This window comes from Anopheles darlingi, chromosome X (genome assembly GCF_943734745.1).
Source record: "Anopheles darlingi chromosome X, idAnoDarlMG_H_01, whole genome shotgun sequence".
Taxonomy (NCBI): Eukaryota; Metazoa; Arthropoda; class Insecta; order Diptera; family Culicidae; genus Anopheles; species Anopheles darlingi.
In genome coordinates, this window is record NC_064873.1 from 3,466,845 (window position 1) to 3,489,012 (window position 22,168).

Here is a 22,168-nt window from a genome sequence, read left to right on the forward strand (position 1 = left end):
GCACGAGCTAACGCGGCCATATGCGCGCTGGCGTTGGTGACGCGGCCCAGCAGTCCCGAGCCCCTCCACCTTGGGCAGGAGTTTCCCCCTTTTCCCCCTCCCCACTAACGCCCATCTGTGCGCACAAACCCAAACCCCCCTCAAAGTGATTAGTGCCCCTAAAGTGGTGAACGGTATCTGGAGCACCCGGTGTCCTGTGTGGTGTGCTTCTTCTTCTGCTTCTGTGCTCTGTGCAGCTGCAGTGTACAGGAGCGGTGCGGGTACACCGCAGTAGCAGCAGTGCGTCCCGACCAACCTTCAACCTACTCGCTCGCTCGCTCGCTCGCTGTACGCTTTCGGTCCTGAGTTTCTCAGCTTTCAAAAAGGTCGTCATCCGAGGTCCACGCCATCCGAGGATCCGGGAGTTGGCACCACGCACAACAACACGCAGCATAAACACACGGCACACAGCACACGCATTCCCCAGCAAGGCCAGCAAGAAACGAAGAATGGATAGCGTCTGGATAAATATGCTGCTGCTGACCATCACCATCAGCTTCGTGCACACAAGTAAGTAAACGCGTAAAGTGACGTGACGTGGGTGGGCTGTTGTGGGTGTTTTTGAGGCGCGCAAAAATGCGCTCATGCGATTGGCATGCGCTCAGCGCGCATAACCACACAGCCACAGTAACATCAACATCACATCCTGTGTTTGTTGTTGAAGTGCAAAAAAAAAATACGGTAAAAAAAGTTGACCGGTGGCTGGAAGAAGGTGGTAAAACGGGAGGAGAAGGAAGAGCAGGAGGAGGAAGGGAAGCGCCCCTCTCTCTCTCTCTCTCTCTCGTTCATGTTCATGATCCAACGAGCGATCGCCAGGTTTTTGCGGAAATTCCACACCAAGCACCATCACAGTGCTACTTCTTCTACTTCTTCTCTGGCAGAGGCCGCTCTGAAATGTTTTCCGGGTTCCGGGGGTGTGAGCGAGACGTGCGAAATATGCTTTCGATTGTGGAAAACGAAATTTTCGGGGAACGTACTTCTGGCTTTTTCTTTTATTTTCTCTTTCGCCTTTTTCTTCTGCTTGTGAAAAATTATTATCAGCTCTAGATGATCACTGTAGATGATGACGATGATGATGTTGAGGCAGCTGAGTGCTTGGACCGGTCAGATTTGACCCCCGGGGTGGGGGCCAAACACTGGCAGTGGTTAAATCGCGACCAACCGAAGGAAAAAATTCAGTCGATGCAGTGCAACAATGTTCGACGTATCAGTTGCCCCGTGCCTACTACAGCACATATGCTGTTTGAGCTACTGCTATTATGTAGCAGAGAGAGAGAGAGAGAGAGAGAGAGAGAGAGAGAGAGAGAGAGAGAGAGAGAGAGAGAGAGAGAGAGAGAGTAGAGAAGAAAAGGAGGGCGAAAGCGACAGTTTAACGGTTGAGCGATCGTTTCCCATCATTGGACAGCATCATCGGACGCATCAGCCGCCTGCATAGAAGGTTCTCGGCACAGTGTTGCGCCCATAAGGTTTTTTTTTGCGATTTTTCACACCCAAGGGATGAAGAGAGAGACAGAGAGAAAGTGAAAGAGAGAGAGATAGAGAAGAGAGATTGTCCGGTTTTCGATCCCCGGATTCGAAATCGGAATCGCAATGGTCAACCTGTTGAGGTCCATCGCCGCCACCCTTCGATAACGTTGTGCTTCTGGTCGGTGGCACCGCTTGGTAAACACACCTGCATCTCTCAGCCACCCTGTGTGTGTGTGTGTGTGTGTGTGTGAGTGTGTGTGTGTGTGTGTATGAGTGTGCCTGTCGTTGCTCCGTGCACTTGCACCTGCACAAAGGATGAGCACGATGGACGCTGGCATCGTTGGCATCGCATACCGGGTGCCCCATAAAATGGAGTACTACACTAAGGAGCAACCCCCCCGTTTTTTTTGCCTCTCTCTTTCTCTCTCTCTCTCTCTTTCTATCGCCACTTCACAATGCGCTTGCTTATCTCAAACGGAAAATTAGAAACCTGCAATAGACACACACACACACACACCGAGGACGATTCCGAGTGAAGATTGAAAAATCAAAAGAAAGAAAACAGCGCAACACAGTTGGCATTGAACAGTTGGTGGCAATCTTGTGCAAGCCACCACGGCACGCTGACCATGCATTCAGTCCTGTGTGTTTTTTTGTTAAATGCTGATAGTCAACGGAATTGGGTTTTTCGATTTTGCTAAAAGTTGGCGTCATTTTTTTCTTTTGGGGGAAGATTCTCAGCATTATATGCTATATCGTTTCAAAGTGTTACTAAATACCTTTAAAATAAGCAATAAGTGACTGTTCATACTATCGACTATAACATATTTTTTTCACGAGCTAAAACTGTTGAGTTTTGTGTCTCAAAAGGTCGATTTTGCGGGTTCAAGGTTGAAAACGTTCTTTTATTTGAAGAAGGTGGCTGCTAAAAGTGATCGTTTGTCGGTTTAAATATATGATGAACATGTTATGACACCAAAACAAAAAAAATGTGTGGAAGAGAACAAAAAAAAGTGATCTGGCTTCAAATGATTAGAACCGGAGATTTCAACGTTATAGACACAGAACTCACACTCTGGAAACGTCAATAATCAATCCATTTGAAGCGAGTTCGGACAAGAAAACGTCCAGAATGCGATAACCGACATGAGAGACTTATTTCTCAACACGATAACGCATACCTGATGTTGCAAAATCAGTGAACCAGAGTTCAGAAAACGTCGCAAATTAAATGTTACCCCATCCGTTATATACACCAGACGTTGTTCTTTCTGAATACAGCCTGTTTGGTTGCTTAAAATGTGTTTTGACTGCACAGAACCTCATCTCATTTATGTTCGTATCGCAAAGTGCGTAGTTGACTGGATTGCTTCAAAAGATGAGGAGTTCTTTTTTGACATGGAATTCGAATATTACCTGAAAGATGGGAACAAGAAGTAGACCAGCGATGGGCAATATTTCGATAAAAAGTAATTATTCATTTGGTTTTGAAAATAAATAGCTTTTGCTGAGGCAAAAAATCGAAAAAAACCACTAATAGAAGCGCTTGAATTGTCGAAAAACTTATTTTTGAATTAGAGGGAAAGACAGAGAGAGAGCAGAGAGTAGAGAGCAGAGCGAGCCAAAGATGTCAGTTCCGGTTCCAGGCAGACAACCCCCCCATCAAAAAAACGCCCAACAGACAGACAGTGTCGAAGGGTGGGTGGGTGTACTTGTTACTGTTGAGTTACTTCTAATGGAAACCCCTGGAGCTTTGCTGTCGGGTCTCTGTGGCCATCATGTTTTTGGGGATAACGGAGACCCCCTGTGGGTGTGGACGGACCACCGATACACTTACGCTCTTAGCGGAAGGTCTTGACATGCGTGCGTGCGTGTGTGTATGGGCGGATAGAACCGTCACCACTAGACTCTAGCAGAGGACACAAAGCAGAATGCAGAAGCAATACAACGAAAAAGGCAACGAAAACACTACACAAGTAGCTCCAAAAATGTTCTTACTGTTGGCGGAAGATGTGTATGTGTGTGTGTGTGTGTGACGTTACGGGATGATGGGGGCGGATGTGATTTTCCTTTCAATGGCCGCCGAGACGTTCGTTTGTTGGCCGCAGTCGCAGAAAACAAAGAATGGATGTCCAGGATGTCGTCGGCCATTTCAGACCACCATTTCCGTATCCTCCGGGCTCTCCCTCCACCCCTCGCTTCGCCATCGCTTCGCCCCGGGTTAGCGAATGGAAGAGCGAGAGAGAGATAGAGAGAGAACCAAATAGAAGGAAAAATGTCGATCCAGATCCGATCTCCTTGGCCGCTCTTCTCAGGTAGGGCACCGCTGCTGGGCGGCCGGCGGGCAATTAGCTGCCAAGGGTTGGTTGCAGAGAGAGGGAGGGGGTGCGTCAACCACCTCCACCTCCACCCCGAGGGGCGTGGCAGCGGGACATTGATGTGATGAACCATTTTCCAATTGTTTCTCTCCGTTTCCCCTCTTCCCTTGCTGTGTACCAATCCCTCCCGCCATACCCGCATACACCCCAGTGGAAAGAAAAAAGCCCGAGAAAAAGCCCGGAACCCGCTGTGACCAGCATCCCGGGTTCCCGGCGGGGATGCACGCACACACACACACACCGCACTGTCTCACTCGTGCTCACTCGCTGATCACGTAGCCGATAAATTAGGTTATGCGGCCAAGGAGTGGTGCCAGGGGAGGTAAGGGGTGGGGGTTGGGAGGGGGGTGCCGAACGGAGCTCCGGTGCTACGCGTGTGCGCAAGTGCCTGGAATGGTGCGTCGCTTCTGCAGACCGAGGACCGAACCAACCAAGCTTGATTACAAAATGGTATTCCACTCACGGACCGCACGCCTTCCAATATGTTATCTGCGTTCTCGGTGTGTGTGTGTCTGTGTGTGTGCCTGTTGGTGCTTGTGGTCCCTGGTCGCTGGTTGGGCTGTGGTCTTTGGCCACCAGTCGAGCCGCCAGCGGTTACGAATGTGATTTTTCAAATTTTTGTCGGTTTGGTGCGTGTGTGCGTGTGTGTGTGTCTGGTTTGGACGTGGCTGAACATTTTTAAACACTACAGACCAACAGAAGGAGAAGGAGAACGAAAGGAAGATCGACTAACTAAATGCCTCCCCCAACCCCCCAACCCCCGTCGTACACAATTATGGAAATTAATTTCACTCGCAAACACGCGCAAGCGTATCGCGTTCACACGACAACTTCGGGTGGCGTAAGGGGGTACCGGGAAAGGGGGAGGGGGTGGAGGCCGGCGGCCCGAACGCCAGAATTTCGATCACGGAATCGCATTGATAGGAAACTCCCCGGCCCACAACTGCTGCTGCAACGCGTGCCGCTTGCTTTTCCAGCAACTTCCGCAACACCCCTTGCCATGCGGTCGCCAACCAGCCAACCTACCACTCGAGCGCGACCGAGTCATACAGCAAAGTGGCGAAAATAGACAGAAGAAAAAAAACAAACCAACAACACCAACAACAACAGCGACGGTCAAATCACGGTCCGTGGTTCGGTCCGTGGTTCGGTCGACCCCCCCTGCACCGTTAAGGGTTGCGTTGCTTGTGGGCTGGTGAGCATTTAATCAACCATAACGCTCTACCACCCTTTCCGCTGCTGGACCGGAAATGGGAAAAATCATAAAAAACAGCAGCAGCAACAGCAACAGCAGCAGCAGCAGCAGGAAACAATTAATCGAACGAAAATATTTCAATCAATAAAAGCTCAACAAGTTCGTCGGGCCTGGCCGGACCGAGCCTGCCCGGTATGTCCACTAGTTGCTTCGGGCGAATGAGCGATATGATGTGCGTGCGTGTGTGCGTGTGTGTGTGTGCGGTGTAACACAAAACGGGGGCTCAGGAATGGAAAAAAAGGGGGGAAGCGACCAAATTGAACAGGGGGCGGGGGTTGTGCGGGGATGGGGGTGTCGGGATGGTGGCTTAAGGGGGCTTGTTTGATAAATGATGTCGTTTATCGACAAAGTCAAACAGAGTGACCGCCGCCCGCGCGAGCGCACAGTTGAAATGCGCCCCGGGAGAAGCTGGAGGAATGAAGGAAAAGAAGAAGACGAAAAAAAATGTAGGAATGGATAGAAAAAAAAGGGTCCGCACGAGGCAACGGTGGGCTTGGGTGGGGTGGGCGAACAGATTAAGGGAGGCACACGCCACAATGCATTGTGTGTGTGTGTGTTTGTGTGTTGATTTTGCCTTCTTGTGTCTGTTGGCTTCGGCTCCTGGCACCACACAACACAACGGGGTTCGAGAAGAGGAAGCGGAGCAAGAGGAAGAGGTTCCGTTTTTTACTACTTTTTATGCTCCAAACCTATCAAATTTCTCGAAGCATGGAAAACCGTTGCGAGGGGCTGGTGGGGCTTCAAAAGGGGCTGCAGCAAGAGAATCTTGGCGTGAACGCGATTTTACGACTGTTGCGCACATTTTATGTTGGCATTTTGTACCAACTGCTGCTGCTGCTGTTGAAAAAAGGGAGAAAAAAACACACATTACAGCCACAGAGAGGCACATCGGGCGGCATATGTGCCCAGGGATGCTAGGGGCGTGTGAAAAACCTGTAGCGCGCCCCACAAGAGCACAAGAGGAAAGGGACTGGTCGATCATCGGTCACGACACGCCACGAAAATGCTTCCTTGCTAGCTTGTACCAATGCAAAACCGATGTTTGTACAGCATCCAATCCGTGGTTGGGTAAATCGGTTTTGTAGTACCCCGAGACGCCGATTCGAGGGCCATAGACAGAAGGAAAAGAATGTGGTTGGTTTTTTTTTTTTGATGATGATAACGAGTTACGTTATGCGCAGTCTCCGCATTAAATGGAGCACTCTCCTCATCTACTACTACCACAACGGGCGGCGGGCCTCATCGATAATCGATATGACGATATTAATTCGTGGTGGTTGCTCCCGGATGATGATGATGATCAGCTGCATGAACCACCTGAAGCCGGCTTGACCTGCCTTGACTTGCTTCTTATGTTTTCCTCCTTTTTTTTTCCCCGATCCGAACTGTGATCTTTCTTCCAAGGCCTCCTTCTTCATTCTTTGGTTCAGGTTTGTTGCGCCCCCCCCGGAATGGATTCGTTCGGAAAGTCCTCACAGATTAGCGAGCAGCAGGGCGAGCGTGTCACAGAGTCCAGAGAATTTTTTTGGGGTGCAACCTCCACTCTACTTACGCCCTTACGCGCAGGCATTGACGTATTAATAGATGACGCAAAAGTTGAAGCCTCCCAAAAGTTGATGGCACCAACAACAACAACAACAACGGCAACGACAAACAACGGGAAAAAGAACGTATGGAGGGGCGGAAAAAACCGGGAAAAGCTTAACCCAAGAACTTCAACACCAACCTCAAGAGTAGCGGGGGATGGGTGAGAAGAGGGGAATGGGTCAACGGGTTAGTCCCCGGTCGCCGGTCGGCTGGCAATAAAATAAACACTCCCGAGAAATGTCCGAACCCCCCTCCCTCCTCTCCGTCCTGGACATTTATTCGGCTTTGGGGAAACTTTTTCTTTTCCCCCAAAAATTATTCCTACACTCCACCGATCTCTGCGAGGCGATCTGCGTAATGATGAACATTGGCCATTGCTTCCGGAGTTCCGGCTGAAAGCATTGCAAGGATTGAACACGGCTCGAAGTGTTGGTGCCTGTGTGTGTGTGGATTAGAATGGGTGTTTTATTCCGAAATTTTCCTCTCACTTTCACTTGCCGTAGCTGAAAAGGTTCCAGGCCCCGTTTTCGTTCGATGTTCGTTTTGTTCCCTCTCGGGGATGGCAGTGGAAAAATATGGCGTGCGTTACAAACAACTTAAACGAAATGAAGGATTATCTATAAATTTACAAAAATTTACACAAAACTTACAAAACGAAAAAAACAATCGATTCGCCTTAACAGCTCTTAGTTAAAGTCTTGTTTCTGCGACTCTCGTCTTCTGCGAATCCCTGTTTTTGTTAGATTTTAATTTTTTCCTGGTAGCCCCGTCGAGGTTTTGATAAATTTTCCATTTTTCGATTTTTAGCCGATTTTTGAAGTTGAAAAAGTTATGCAGTATTTCCAATTTAGCCTCAAAAAACGAGGTTTAGATAATTAAAAAACAAAGTATTCGAACCTCTAAATCTATAAATAATTGAACAAATACTTCAATTTTAGCATAAAGCATTTGCTGCTACGATGGACAGGGACTTTGAAAACGTAGGTTTTCGGGAACGCGATTCAAATTTGCGTGGATTTTCAACAATCAATGGCTTTATCAATTTTTATTCGATTGATCTAATAAATTTCACACAATATTCATGAAGGAATAAGCATTAAAGGAAAAATGTAACAAGTAAATGTAAATTAAAAAAATTAAATACCTAAACTTGAGATTTAAAAGCATTGTTTCCTTTTGTTGACACAAAAGTATATGCGCAAAAGCTCTAACCCGTGCTCTTCGATTTTCGGACAGCAGAGACTACTGCCTAGTTTTTGACAGTCGCGACAAGAAGGGTCGAGTTTTGTCACCGAAATGAGGCAAGCTTGCATGCTTGCAATAGATCCCAAAGTAACTTCTTTTCCGCTGGTGTTGCGGTGATTGCAAAACAGCTCGAGAGAAAGAGATAAAGCGCGAGAGAGAGAGTGGGAAAGAAAGGAGGATGCGGGGGGAGGGGAAAAGCCAGCAATAATCAGCCTGTCAAAGTGAAAAGGGGCGCCGGGCTGCCCCGTCTACGTTGGAGCCACGCTCAGCAAATTACACGCTTTTCGGGCTACCTTAAGTGTAATCACATCACCCCTTTTCACTAGTTGCCATGTTGCCGGTGTGCGAAAGGTAAATAACAAAAAAAAAAAAAACAGGCAACACACAACAGCGCGTTTGGGGATTGAATTTTCATTCCATCGGGGGGTTTTTTTTTTGTGCGGCCGGGAAAAATCCGGTGCCGGAAAGATAGCGAGCGAGAAAGAGCTTTCTCGCAGCGCCGAACAAGCAGCACGGCTGTGCACGTTTGTATTCCACCCCCCACACACACACACACATACACCTGGTAGGATAAACCAGGCTCCGCTCTCCACTGTTGGACACTGGAACCGAGGAGGACCAAATCGATGAACCACAAAATAAGCCTTCGACTCACCATCGATCCGGACAAACGGTCAAGTCAATTTGTTCCAACTGGCCCTAACCGACCGACCGACCGACCGACCGGCTTTTGGGGCAGGTGTGCAGGTGTGCCGGGGACCAGCACACACTCTCACTTCCGAGGAACCGCCCGACGGATTCCGTTTCGATGTTTTTCTTCCTCCTCGTTGATTTCTGACATCTTTACCATTGGTTCGCTTTATGTCGTTTTCTTTCTCGCTCTCTCTTTCATTCTCTCTCTCTCTCTTCCTCTGTTAACTCTGAGGTAGGCAGACAGAAGGAGTCAGAATCGATGGATAAGCAATCAGCAAGGAACCATTTCCGTGGTAGAAGCCAGGATGAAGCCAAACCTCAGACCGTTAGGCACGCCATAAAGGACAGTGCGAGTGAGATAAAAGAGAGACTCAAAGAGAGAGAGAAGAGAGAGAAGAGAGAGAGAAGAGAGAGGGATATACACACACACACACACACACACTTCATAGCTATAAAATCGTTTCGATAAAATTGCCACATTAAGGTTCGCGCAACTGCAACTCCCGATGGCTATTCCAGGCTCTGCCTTTCCTCTGCCCGCGATGTTCCAGTTCCGGGATACCCCACTTCCCTCTGACCCAGGAGGATTTGTGCTTCCAATCGGATCATCTTTCATTCTTTTTCGCTCCTAACCCTCATTTAACCAATCCATCCGTTCTGCCCTCTCGCTCATTCGGCTGCAAAAAAGTACGTTTTTCAGTACTTAAAATGGGGTGGGGAAGGACGAGCCAACACGGAGGATACCCGCATACCTGTTTAATGGTTAAACTAGGCCCTTTTGTAATTGCCCTCGGCACTTGAGGTGCAGCGCAGCGCGTGGTGCTAGTTTTGCAGGTGCAAAAGTGAAAAGCGATAAAGCAGAGCATCATCATCGATCAATATACATCCCGACAAGAAAGTACCGGGAATAGTCGATTTAAACCGGGTGGAAGATTTTTTCCCCCCCTAGATTGCTACAACTGTAATTGATTAGCTTGCAACATTTGCAACATAATTGCAACATTTGAGCAGAATCCGGCAAACAAGTTTGTTTACAGCAGTCGTTTCTTTTAAAAGTAAGTCGATGTCATGCAGTAGGCGGCGATTCGTTATCACGGGATCATGACAACGTTGAACAACAAAGCATTTGCTTAAAGTTTTGTTTTGCAAATCGAACATTGTGTGGCGATTTGATCGAAAATGTATAAAACTCAAAAACTATCAACTAAAACCCCTAAAACAAAAAAAAAACAATCGTATTCACCCACAGTTTGTTCCCGGTGACTATTTCCTTTCACTCAAATTCTAACTTGCTGCTGCACGGCATCCGTTTTGAGTCGATTGCAGCCATTAAACAAAAATCCGCCGCGTACTACTGACATCGACTTACTTAAAAAACTGCTGTGCGCAAACGGGTTGACGGATTCCGCTCAAATTTTGCACAATAATTAAGAACAGTTCTACCAACCTAGGAAAAAAAACTTAACTGGATCCGACAGCCCAATCATATTTAAATTGACTATTCCCGGTACTTGCTCGAAACGGAATGTATGGTACTCACCGCTAGTGGCGTTGTTCTGGATCCCTCTTCTGAGCGACGTTACACCTACCTTGGTGGTTTGTTATTTGTGTTACCTTCCGGTACTCTAACGTCTCTACGCTGGTTTTGGGGCTCGGCTTTATGGCTACACGGATCAGCGTTCAAAGTGCAGCGCAAAGGCTTTGGTTGACGCACGAAGCAGCACCAGCAACAGGCTGACGGACCAATCGGAATATTCACAGCAACAGCAACAGCAACAGCAACAGCAGCAACATGCAAAGGCATCATGCGCTATCAATGGTGATGATTTATGAAGCCCCCGCTGTGTTTGTGAGCTTCTACTACCCTATAGGACTACATAACCTCACACGTAAGCACAGAGAGAGAGAGAGAGAGAGAAAGAGCGAGCGAGAGAGAGAGAGAGAGAGAGAGAGAGAGAGAGAGAGAGAGCGAGCAAGAGCGACAGAATCGATAGGCGCTGGAGACGCACGTCCCAACATCTTAACCAGACCATTTGTTTTTCCTAATATGTACTTAATAGCGAGCCGCCACCTCACCACCTCATGACCTCGCGGACCGCCCACCCACCGCCTGAGTGAACCCGAGTATCTTGCCTTCACTTCATTTCACCCCCTCCCCCATTCCCTCACATTCCCTCCCTCCCTGGCCCTGGCAAAACAAATGTCACGCTCGGTCGAAAACGATTACCCTCGACAGAACATAAATCTTTGCGCCTTTTGCGCCGACCCCTTGCGACTCTCTCGTCCCCCGCCCTCCATCCCTTCTTCTCCTCCCTCAAGTCAAGGGCTGAGTGTTTTTCGGGGGGGTGAGGGTTGAGGGTGGCTCATGGCTTGCGTGTCAACACCGGCCGGACTCGATTGGTGGAGCAGTAGGAGCAGAAGGAGGCCTACTGCTGCTGCTGCTGCTGCTGGTCACCTCTTCCGCGTCCTCCCCACTCCCCTATAGTCCACCCCCTTATGATAATGTTGGTGGAGGCGCTAGTTAGCCGGTGGCGAACGAAAGTGGCCCTGGCACTCTCCTTTCCACCCCTAAACGCTATACAATGCGAGTTCGGAAACGAAATGAAGTCCCGCCGCTCCCGCTGCTCCCTCAGAACCCCTTCCCTACCACTACCCTCCCTACCCTCCCTAAAAAGAACGCAGAGCGAGAAGCGGAACAAGCCGTTGCAAATGGCGCCACGGAAACGCGCTGTGAAAAGATGTCGATATTGGACTCTGTTTCACTCTCTCTCTTTCTCTTTCTTTCTCTCTTTCTTTCTCTCTCTCTACGGAAGTGCACGGCAGCAGTGGCAAACGCAAATCGAATGCGAGGACCTTGTTTGTAGGGTTGACCAATAAAGCGTTGAATCAATAAACGATACAACAGCCCACTGAGAACACAGGGCTCTCGATGGAACAGCGTGGCGTGGCGTGGCGTGACGTGGCATTGGGCTTGGCTGGCGTGTGGAAAACACCTTCTTCTTCCAAAGGCAAAGCACCACGCGCCACGCGCCACAAATGTTGATTTGTGGCCCGAGCCTCTATTACACATAAACGGCATAATATCCGATGGCTGTGCGGGACGAAGGACCGACAGTCCCTTCACGCAACGCAACGCAACGCAACGCTGACAGTGACGCTCGATGACTCAATTCAATAATTCGGCCACTAAAACCACTCCGCTGGAGTGATGGAGATGGAGGCACTAGTCTTGGGCGGGGGGTTGCTGGCTCAACGCCCGCCCGTGTCTGGTGCCTACTTGTGCAAGTACAAGTTGTCAACAATAATCTTCCCGCGAAAATTGTACCTTTACGCGCACAAACGCGCATTGTATAACCTTTATAAAGCCTTTATAAGGAACAGTTAACATTTGGCCGTTTAGTTTTGCACCATAGCAGCGCGTCTCTGCACTGGTCACTGTGCAATTCTGTTGTGACAGCGCGTTAATGCTAGTAGTCTGTTTATTTAGTGGTGAATTTTTTTGTCAAAATTCAACCACACCTTCAAAAGTTATCGCCGATGGAATGCGAAGGGATGGGAAACAAATGTCTGCACTGTCTCTCACACTATTAAAACGCGATTTTGCTGGAGAAAAAACCGCGTAACAAAGGCTCGATTCTGCAGACAAAAGTGAGTCAAAAATCGTGGGATCTCACGAAAGTCAAAATAACTGTTTGGTAAATAAGTTTTTTTAAAGAAATTTTAAGGTTTTTCCATGCCAGAAAATAGCCTACTAAGACCTTACAGCACAGCTTGATTGCCCAAATCCGTGCAGGGAATCTGTATGATCCGAAGTATTGACCGAATTCGAGCAATGCATTTTGAAGGACGATGGAACACGCGTAAAACATGCGTTTCGAAAAATACATGGCAAAGAAAAATGACTTTAACAATCATACATGGGAATGATTAAAGAAGGGTTTGGTTTATTTACGGAGATAAATTGGCCTGAAATTGTTGTGGCGTTAATTTTTTGCATTCAAATCGATCGCTTGCATAGGGAAAACAAAACTGTCTGCATTTTCGTTCCATCGATTTCTATAGGAAAATTATTAAAAGCTCAACTCAACAACTCAAAAAGTATACCAAAAATGTATCAAAACCTACTGAAATGAAGCAGATGTGCAACTAGAGACCAAATGATGTGACTGATGTTATACTGTACTGTGCAAAAGTACATGTTGGGTGATGTCAAAGTAAAAGTTTTCAAAAATAATATTAAAAGTTAGGGAATAATTTTCATCAACACTTTTCCTAAAAGGCAATTAAAAAAAAATGCGCCGAAGTCGAGCTAAAGCTCTGCATTCCGCCCGCACATTACATGGAAAACGGCTTACCAATCACCAGAGGTCATCGGTGACGCCTGCCGCTTAATCTAAACCTCCGAGAAAATCCACAAATATGTTTCGAATTTGTTGTGAAATCTCTGCACTCGGGCTTCTAGGAGGAATGTGCTGCCGGTGCTGCTGCTGCTGCTGCTGCTGGGCTTTTCGCCAAGGGAGGTACAGTTAATTCAGCGCAATAATGCAAATTGAATGTTTTCGCAAATTTAGCGCGCCTGCATTCCACGCAACTTCCCTGGCGAATGTAGCCGACTCCGGCCGGCCTCGGCGCCCTGTGGCTCAATCAGGAGCTGTTGGCTGCTGGCTGCTGGCTGCTACATACCGAACCGAACTGAACCGAACATGCTGGTATGCCCGCTTTAGGTTTCCGCATTCCGAGGCCGCCCTTGGTGGCGACTCGAAAATCGGGCAATCTCGGGGGTTTCACCCTTCACTTCACTTCACTTCACTCCACGTCATCGGGATCGGCGCCGGCGTGAAGTGGAATTTTCCGCACGAGTTTTGTGCGGAGCCGTCTTCGACGCTTTTCCCCACTGTCGTCGTCGTCGCCGTCGCCGTCAAGGCGCCCTCTTGACGACTCAAGTGACGTCCCCTGGATAAGTGGTCGTGGTCGAAGTGGTCGTGCGCTCTTGTCTCGAGCGAGATGTGTTTCAACAACGAGTTTCCAACGACCGAACGGCCTCCACAAAAGGCGCGCCACACAAAACGTACGCACACAATGCTCTCGCACACACACACACACAGACACACGCAAAATACAGCTGTTTTTATTGATCGTTGATGCTAAGGTACGTTCGGTGCGTAACGCGTGTCCAGTGTGCCCAGGAATGGTCTAAAAGTGGCCTCGATCGGTTGGTCGGTCGGTCGGTGCAAATTAGGCCTTGCAGGTGTGCGTGTGTGTGTGTTCGCAACGTTTGACGCCCATCCCGTCCTCGAAAACTCATTTCCAACCGCGTATATTGGAATATTTAACCCCAAACGGTAGGGCCGCAACAACCATTCCGGCATTCTTTCATCCCCTTTGGGGGGGGGGGGGGGGGGTGCGGGAGCCGGAGCATATTAATTCATTTTCATGTTTTATGCATCTCCCGAGAGCGCACCAGAGTGCGAGGTGCTCTATTGCAATGGAATGAAAACCGAATCCAGCAGCGAGCAGCGAGCGAGCGAGAACGTAACGATGTTCTATCCCCTCATCCCTATATTCCCTCATCTGCTCTCCCAGGGGGGAGGGAGGGTACTACTACGGGGTCGGGCCATTGTCCTACATTAAATATGGTTCCTGGCTCTCCACCCTTACGCGCGCGCGCGAGGGGCTTATCCGGAGGATTTCAAACGGGACCGAACATTTTAATGCGAACCGATGTTCCGTGCGGCTTGGACGGTTTGGCAGGTGGTGGGAAGGGAAGGAGGAGAGGAAGGTCCGTACAATCGGCTCACCGAAAAACAGATAGTTTAACCCGGAGGACCCGGATCCCAAACAGAACCGGGGGAAAAAAAGGGGAACAGAATAAAACAAACCGAGCAAAAAAAAAACCTCGCGGACAGATGAGGATCGGAGCCTCAGTGGAGCAATAACTTGCGGAATGGGAAAGCGTTTCGTGGCGGACCCCGGTCCCGCCGGCTCCTCTAGCTAGCCTATTCCTCACAGTACAGCTCTCACTCTCTCTCTCTCTCTCTCTCTCTCTGCTGCTCCCTTTTATCCCTCGATGTATCCCTTGTACGTGCCGCAATTTGTTGGCCGCCGATAGATGTCGGTACGATACACTAGTTAGATACAATTAGTACTACCATAAACGGTGGCAAAACAGGTAACGGAGTTGTTTGTTTTTAATCCAACACTCAGCCTCAGCCCAGCAAGACTTACTGTGTGTCTTTGAACGATCCGGTGGTGAATAGTATAAGAATCAATAATGGATGGAATAGATATTTGAAAATGGCAGCAAGCAGCGCTCTTGTCAAACAATTACTGCACTAAATTTAGACATTAAAATTGACTTTAAAGTAAACGTAAGAGAATGCGTATCAGGAGACCAGGAGGTGGTTTGCATATCGCACTAGCGCACTGCTATTTTGCTTGAACATGGCACGGCATGTTGCATTTGCGCAATCAAGCGCAACGAGATGTACGGAGAAAGAGAGCCGAAGTGAGGTGGAAGCAGACAAAAAAACTCGCCTCCTCGCCACACACGCACGCATACACACACAAATAGGCAGAGAAGGGGAGGTTTTTGGGTTCTTGGTGGGAAAAGTTTTGTTCTTCCTCCTTTCCCTTCTTACGTTTTATACCCTCGATCCACTGCAAGAAGTAGTAGTAGTAGTAGCAGCAGCAGCTGCTGCTGGTGCTTCGGTAAGCAAATATTCCCATCCGCTCGGCTCTGGGTAAGCAAATCCTTCCCCTTGCAGGCAAAACCAGAACGACCCACACTGCACACACACACACACATAGGCGCACACAGAGGAGTTCAAAAAGCGATCGATTGATCCTGGCAAAGCAATCGAGGCGAAAGCGAGCTTTCGATTGGTTTGTGGGCACCAGCAACAGCTGCGCCTTGCATGTGAGCGTATGCGCGCGCGTGTGTGTGTGTGTGTGTGTGTGCCATTGGTTGCCGATAACTTTGGTCTTCAGACTGGAGTGGAGCAAAGTGCGGGTGTACAGCCCCTACTGTAACGCTATTCCCGATCCCGACAACAACAACACTAGCTAGGGAAAACATGAGGAAGCTAATTGTTCCCTTCTCACTCACGATCTTTGATCCTTTTCGTGCCCATTGTATGGGTCAGTGTCAGCTGCGATTGCATCGCTCGGATGGAGTCAAACACCCTAAACAGCAGCAGCAGCAGCAGCAGCAGCAGCAGCGCAACGCATGCTATTATCGCGCTGCCCTATTCATCAGCTAATGAAAAAGGGTTTTCGGTTTACGGGCGGAGGGCGGAGACCAATCGTAGCGTGTAAACACAAATTAACAACTCGACACGCAGGTCAACCCACCCCCACGGGCAGTCACAGAACCGGACGATATCCACCTGCACGGATAGAACGGTTGTCCCTCTGTGTGTTTGTGTCTTTGCACTGTTTGTACTACACGTGAGCTAACGCATCTATCACGATTGGTATCCGTGCTTGGGTTTTTGGGATGCTGGCCACTATACTTCGCAACAGGTTGGACCCTGATCCGGTGGAGATGCTCTCTAATGTGCCCATTGTTCCTTTTTTTTAAACATATTTATTTATGTTGTTATGAACGAACGAGCGGATGTATTTTTATTAACAATAAACAAGAAAATGGCGAAGGACATTTCCTTCACTACCCATTGCCATATCCCGAGCGCGCTCCTTTTGATAATTCTTGATTCCATCTTAATAGATGGAAAATTTTAAAATTGGTTTTTGTGACTACTAGACGATTCGAAAGAGATATCAAAAAGGAACAACACCTTCTAATGCATCAAAGGCCATCGAATTCGCAAACGAAACGCTATCAGTACGACAGTCTATTTGGTGCTTTCAAGACTGACTCACTATTCTTCTATCTCAAGTCCGTGCTAGAACACGGCGGGACACATTAATTATGTACGCTCTCGCCACTTTTCGGCGTTTTTTCGGCGAAACTTATTCCTAAGCATGCCAAATATGCGCTCAACTCAACCCGGGAAGCGTAGCCGCCATGGCGGTAACGCTCCGGTGGTGAAAGAGCGTTTCAGAGAGTTCAGTTTCTATTTGGTTCAGCAATAACTTTCACGCTCAAGCGGTCGGTTTTGTGCTCAGCAGCTCAGCGAGATACACACGAGTTCGTTGGCAAAAGTTGGCTAGCTTTATATAGGAGACCCCTCAGGGGAGGAAGGTTTGGAATTTGGAACTACAGTTCTCGGTGGCTACAGTTCTACCCTGTAGGACAATCTTAAGAACACGCTTTTGGGGCCGCTTCTCGAAGGCAGACGGTTCAACGGATCGGAGAATGGAGAAAGAATGGTGCTTTCGTATGGTGGTGCGCGACATTTTCTTCTTCTTCGACATACGTAGCTACTGTTTTATTTATTTTTTTATTTTTTTAATGTTTTCTAAATAAAAAATCATAGCTACTCATGAGCATCAATTGCTTGTTTCCTCGATTTTGTCAGTATCTTTAGTGGAATAGCCTTGGAACAGCTCTACTTTTAGCGATCGGGTTTCTATTGAAATGAAATGGAGACGCCTGGTATTTTATTACGGAGACGCTTGGTACTGATGGAGGCGCCATACCCGATAGTTCGTCTTGTCCAGAGCATAAATGGAAAGGGAAATCGCTCGCTCGAATATTAGCTAAGTGTTGGTTGGACTGACCGCGACCCACAAATTGATCAACTGATTTTTATCAACTGAGACTGATTGTTAATTTTGTGTGTGTGTATGAGTGTGGCTTGTTGCACAGCAGACATCGACAGCAGTTTGATGTTTGCCAATCCTCAAGGCGAACCTGAGGACCAGCGTTCGTCCGAACTGAAGCCAAGGAGCTTATCTCACCGACTCGATGAGGGGAGAGGGTTGTGGGTTAGGGGTTGAGGAGGGGGGTGTATACCGAACCGACCAAGCGCATCCATCGCGCAACGAATATCATGTGTAGCAGCTTATGAAAAAAGGGAGCAAGAGACTGGGCGAAAGGCAAGGTCACGCTGCTTCTTATGCTGCCACCGTGTGCTGGTGCTGGTGCTGGTGCTTCTTATGCTACCACCGTGCTTTATGAATATAAATTGCTTTCTTTATTTTCCCCGCGGTCACCCTTCGGTCTGCTCGAGCAGCGGGTGCTGCACCAGCTGCTACCAGCTCTCTCTCTCTCTCTCCCTCTCTCTTTTGCTCTCTTTCTCTCTCTCTCGCTTGCCATTAGACTATTCTTTTGCCGATTTGTCTTCGCACCGAAGATGACACCGAGGCGGGCTGAAGGCACCGGACAACCCGAGATTTTAGGATCGCTAAAGCCTAAGGGCCCCGCCCTGTGCTACTCAACTTGCTTGCAACCTGGGGTAGAGGACACACACACACACAGGCTGGAGTACTGGAGGGAGGGGGGAGGGGGCAAACTTCGGGCGGTTCCTCGAAAGGTTTCCTAACGCCCTGAAGGCTGCAGAAGGAGCAGTATAGAAGACGAACCGGCGAACGCGAAGGGAACGACTCACAGGCACACACACACGCACACTGTGCAAAAAGTATCGATCCCGGGGTGCCGGCCGGACCACCCTTTGCTCAGTTGAGTCAGTGTACTTCGCCGCCCATCGTCACGGCCCTAGTTTCGTCCGGCTGCTGGTCCAGATTTATATTTTCACCCCCCAACCTCCAACCCCAACCCCAACCCCAAACGCACCTACCCCTTCACCGGGGCAACGCAACAATCTACGCTCCCCGGTTCCCCCAGTCCTGCGGTTGTTCTTCTAATCCACTACTAATACACTCTCCCCTTTCCTTCCTTTTTTCCTCGACACACACACACACACACTCATGTCCTCCTCCTAGGCTCAGTGCAATTTGCTAATGGAGGGTGCTAGATGCTCCGTGTGTTTGTGTATCGTAGACGCCCTATCAGGCCCGGTCAAGCCATAAGATTTCATGGGGGAGGCTTCCACCCCCTGCTACACGAGTCCACGGGATTTAATGTCCAACAGTGAGCTTGTGTGCCTCTGTGTGTGTGTGTGTGAGTGTGCTTTTTCGCCTTCCACCTACTCGAAGGGTGAGGGCGCAGCGCCTTGACGCTGTTGACATGGGCCGGGGTAAGGGGTACGTTTGGCTCATTTATTCGTCTCGCGGGATCTGTGCGAAAGGCACAGGGGTTGTAACCCCATTGGCCCATCGCTCGGTCTCCACCCTCGCACCCTCCCTTTTTTTATCTCTCTCTCTCTCTCACACACACACACAGACACGCCACAAACACACGCTGTGTATTTCCTAATTGAATCAGCATCCTATCGGGCAACCATTAACCAACGAATTGTGTCTGATTGCGACATAAGGGGTTCGCAGGGGGAGGGGGGGGGTGCGGGTGCCGTGGTGGAGGCTGAGGGTGGTGGTGGTTTATGAACCGAAATGTTGTACCACTAATGCTTCTTTTGCTGGGCCGGTTTATGCTGCGCGGTACCCAGAGAGAGAGAGAGAGAGGTCAAGGGCACAGTCAAGCGCTCCTGCGAAGTTGAATTACCGCCTCCAATCCGTAGAGGGTGGGCTCTCTGTTCATAACACATGTACACACACACACACACGCACACACACGAGGCACTCTACCGGGAGCGCTCAACAATGGGAGTAGGGAAAACATGTTGCATGTTGTATGCGGTTGCTTACTTTTAATTGATAGAAGTGCCCCGTGTCACCACGGTATGTGTTTGTGAGCATGTGTGTGTGTGTGTGTGTGTGTGTCTGTATGTGTGTTTATTGCTTTATTATTATTATCTTGTGTGTTTGAAGCATTTCACGACCATGACGACAACTCGTGCTCGAAAGTGCACGCCGTTAAATGGTGTTGCTGTTCCATACATAGTAATTAGGTTCCTACTCAAGTTATTAGCTGAACCAGTGAACCTAGCAGTAGTTGAACTGAACTCTGTTCGCTGCTTGCTGCTTTCCTGCTTGCGGCCATTTATGATTTCCAATTCGGAAAGCTAATTGATTTTCCGTTTTCGAATTCATGAACGAAAGGCGAGAGTCGCTCGGTGAGGCTGTACATTACGAATCGCAACTGTCGACGACGCCAGGTAGTAGCATGCCGATGCCTTGATCATCCCCGGAAAAGTCACGCGGTTGTCGCATAAAACCAAAAAAGGAAACCGAACGCGCGCTGCTGCTGCTGATGCCGCTGCTCAGAAGGAAGTTTCCCAGCCGCGCGCGCGCCAGTCCGGTCGATGTTAGCGCCCTACGTGACCGTGACGTGAACGGCACCCCTCACTCTCTCTCTCTCTCTCTCACTCACTCGCGATGTAAACCGGGGAAAAAACCCGGGCTGCTGCTGGAAAGTTAAAAGCACCAGCAGCAGCAGCAGCGTATAACGAATGCAGACAGGGGAAAGGGAAAATGGCTCTAAGAGGCAAAATGGCTTAGGATGAAATGGAAATGCTAAAACACGGGCGGCAATGGCAATGGAAAACGCCAGAGACACATAGACACACAGAGACGGTGCTGTTGCGGTGTGTCCCCGTTGTTGAAACGCGCAAACGGAGCAACAGTAACCTGGCGAAATCCTGGCGAAATAATGCTAAATAAACCGGGAGTGAAAATGACGAAATAACAAAAGGGGAGGTGCGAGATGGAAATGCTCGAAAGTCGCCCGCGAATAGCGCAATGAACCACGTATCCCTCGACCCACACAGGCACAGGCACACACACACAGTTGTGGTTGTGGCACGGAACTGTGAAATGAATGTGTCATTTGCCGGCAGACCAACCGACCGACCGACCGGCCGACCGACCGACCGGGGCCGTGAGAAGAAAATCGATTTCCCAGGCGACAACTGGTTTGACAGCTAATATTAGCATTATTTATTACATCTTGCTCTCTGACCTCTTCCTTCCGGCCGTCCTGTCTCTCTCTCTCGCTCTCTGTGTCACGCCCGCTCTGTGTCGTCGTCGTCGTCGTCGTTGGAACTACTCTCGAAGCTCCGAAGAAGAACAAGAAGCGCCGAAGAATGATGGAGCCATCGAAGCCGCCGTGCGGCATCATCACAGCAGCAGCAGCAGCAGCTGCCAGACGACGACGACGACGGAGACGACGCCGTGTTTGTGGCCTGTCGACTGAACGCGTGACTCTTCCCTTTTACGCCCTACGCCCTTACGCTATCGGATTACGAAGTGTATCAATCTAAGCCAAATGAAAAGGCGGCTAAATTACATCTGCCAATCTGCGCCACAGGCCACTAGGGACGGTGATAAAATGGGGGAGGGGGGAGGGAGGGAGTGCGATTCCACCCCCCTTTTTGCTCTCCGCCTTCCTCCCCAATGATCTGCTTGTAGCTCCTTTGGGGCTCTCTAGCACCGACGTTCTACCGGACGGTTTCGTTCTTGTTCCCGTGTTTTTTGAGGTAAGATGAGGTCGTTTCGGTGTCGCGCGGAACGTGGAACGACACCAGTCGTTCACTCTCGGAGCCCCCGGGCCGGGCTGGGCCGGGTTTCGAGAAAAATCCACCTCGCCCCGGGCTAGGAGCTGTTGTTAGGGTGGTTGTTGTTTAGCTTTTTCTTAAAGGGAGAGGGCTTCGGTATTTTATTTTAATTCTTCGCATTTACTTTTTACAATTTTTTACGATTGATTATCTTTCCAAGATTACTGTGTGAAATTTTGGGACCAATCGAAGCAAAACTGACGAAGATATGAGTTTTTGAAAATCCGCCTTTCATATAAGGCTCAAAGCATCTCGCGACTTTAAGGGGGTCTTCGGTATTTTATTTTAATCCTCGCATTTACTTTTTACAATTTTTTATGAGTGCTTATCCTTTCAAGAGAACTGTGTAAAATTTTGGGATCAATCGAAGCAAAACTGACTAAGATATAAATTTTTGAAAATCCACCTTTCATACAAGGCTCAAAGCATTTCGCGACTTTGAATCGCGTTTTCCCAAAAACCAACGTTTTCAAAGTCGGTGCCCATCGTAGCATGAAAACTACTGGACCGATCGATTTGAAATTTTAAACATATAATCTTTACACTATTTGCCAAGTAGCCCCGTCGAGATTTTATAAAAATTGTTGTTACTTTTTTTTTTAAATATTTTTTTTAATTATGTAAAGTGTCGTTTTTTTGAGGCAATATCGAAGAAAGCATAACTTTTTCATCTTCAAAAATCTGCTAAAAATCGAAAAATGGGAAATTTAACAAAAACTCGACGGGGCTACTTGGATAAACTTATAATCTAACAAAAGAATATTCTTTTGTGTGTTTTTGATAACCCAGCACGTAGCTACGATGGGCACCGCAAAAAGTACATTTTTGCAAACTTGTCTTTCTAGATTGGATGCCATGAACGTAGTTTTGAGCAAATCTTCCCCAAAAATAGAACCAAATATTCTTGAAAAGTTGCAATTTAATATGAGATTATTCTAAAAAGCTAAAATTGACTGGTTTTTTCACTAAAAATCGTCAAAAATAAGTCCTTTTTTTCGAGATTCGCTCGGAAGGAGATGGCAGCAGTC

At 48.5% G+C, this 22,168-nt stretch overlaps 1 protein-coding gene across 1 annotated transcript in view; it reads left to right on the forward strand.

The window, feature by feature from the left end:
- Window positions 1-343: 343 nt before the first annotated feature.
- Window positions 344-22,168, forward strand: part of LOC125955865 (uncharacterized) — a 47,074-nt gene continuing 25,249 nt past the window's right edge. Inside the window, exon 1 of the mRNA XM_049687176.1 lies at window positions 344-549. Within this exon, the coding sequence (XP_049543133.1) occupies window positions 489-549 (61 nt within the window). The 5' untranslated portion in view covers window positions 344-488. The remainder of the gene's footprint in view (window positions 550-22,168) is intronic.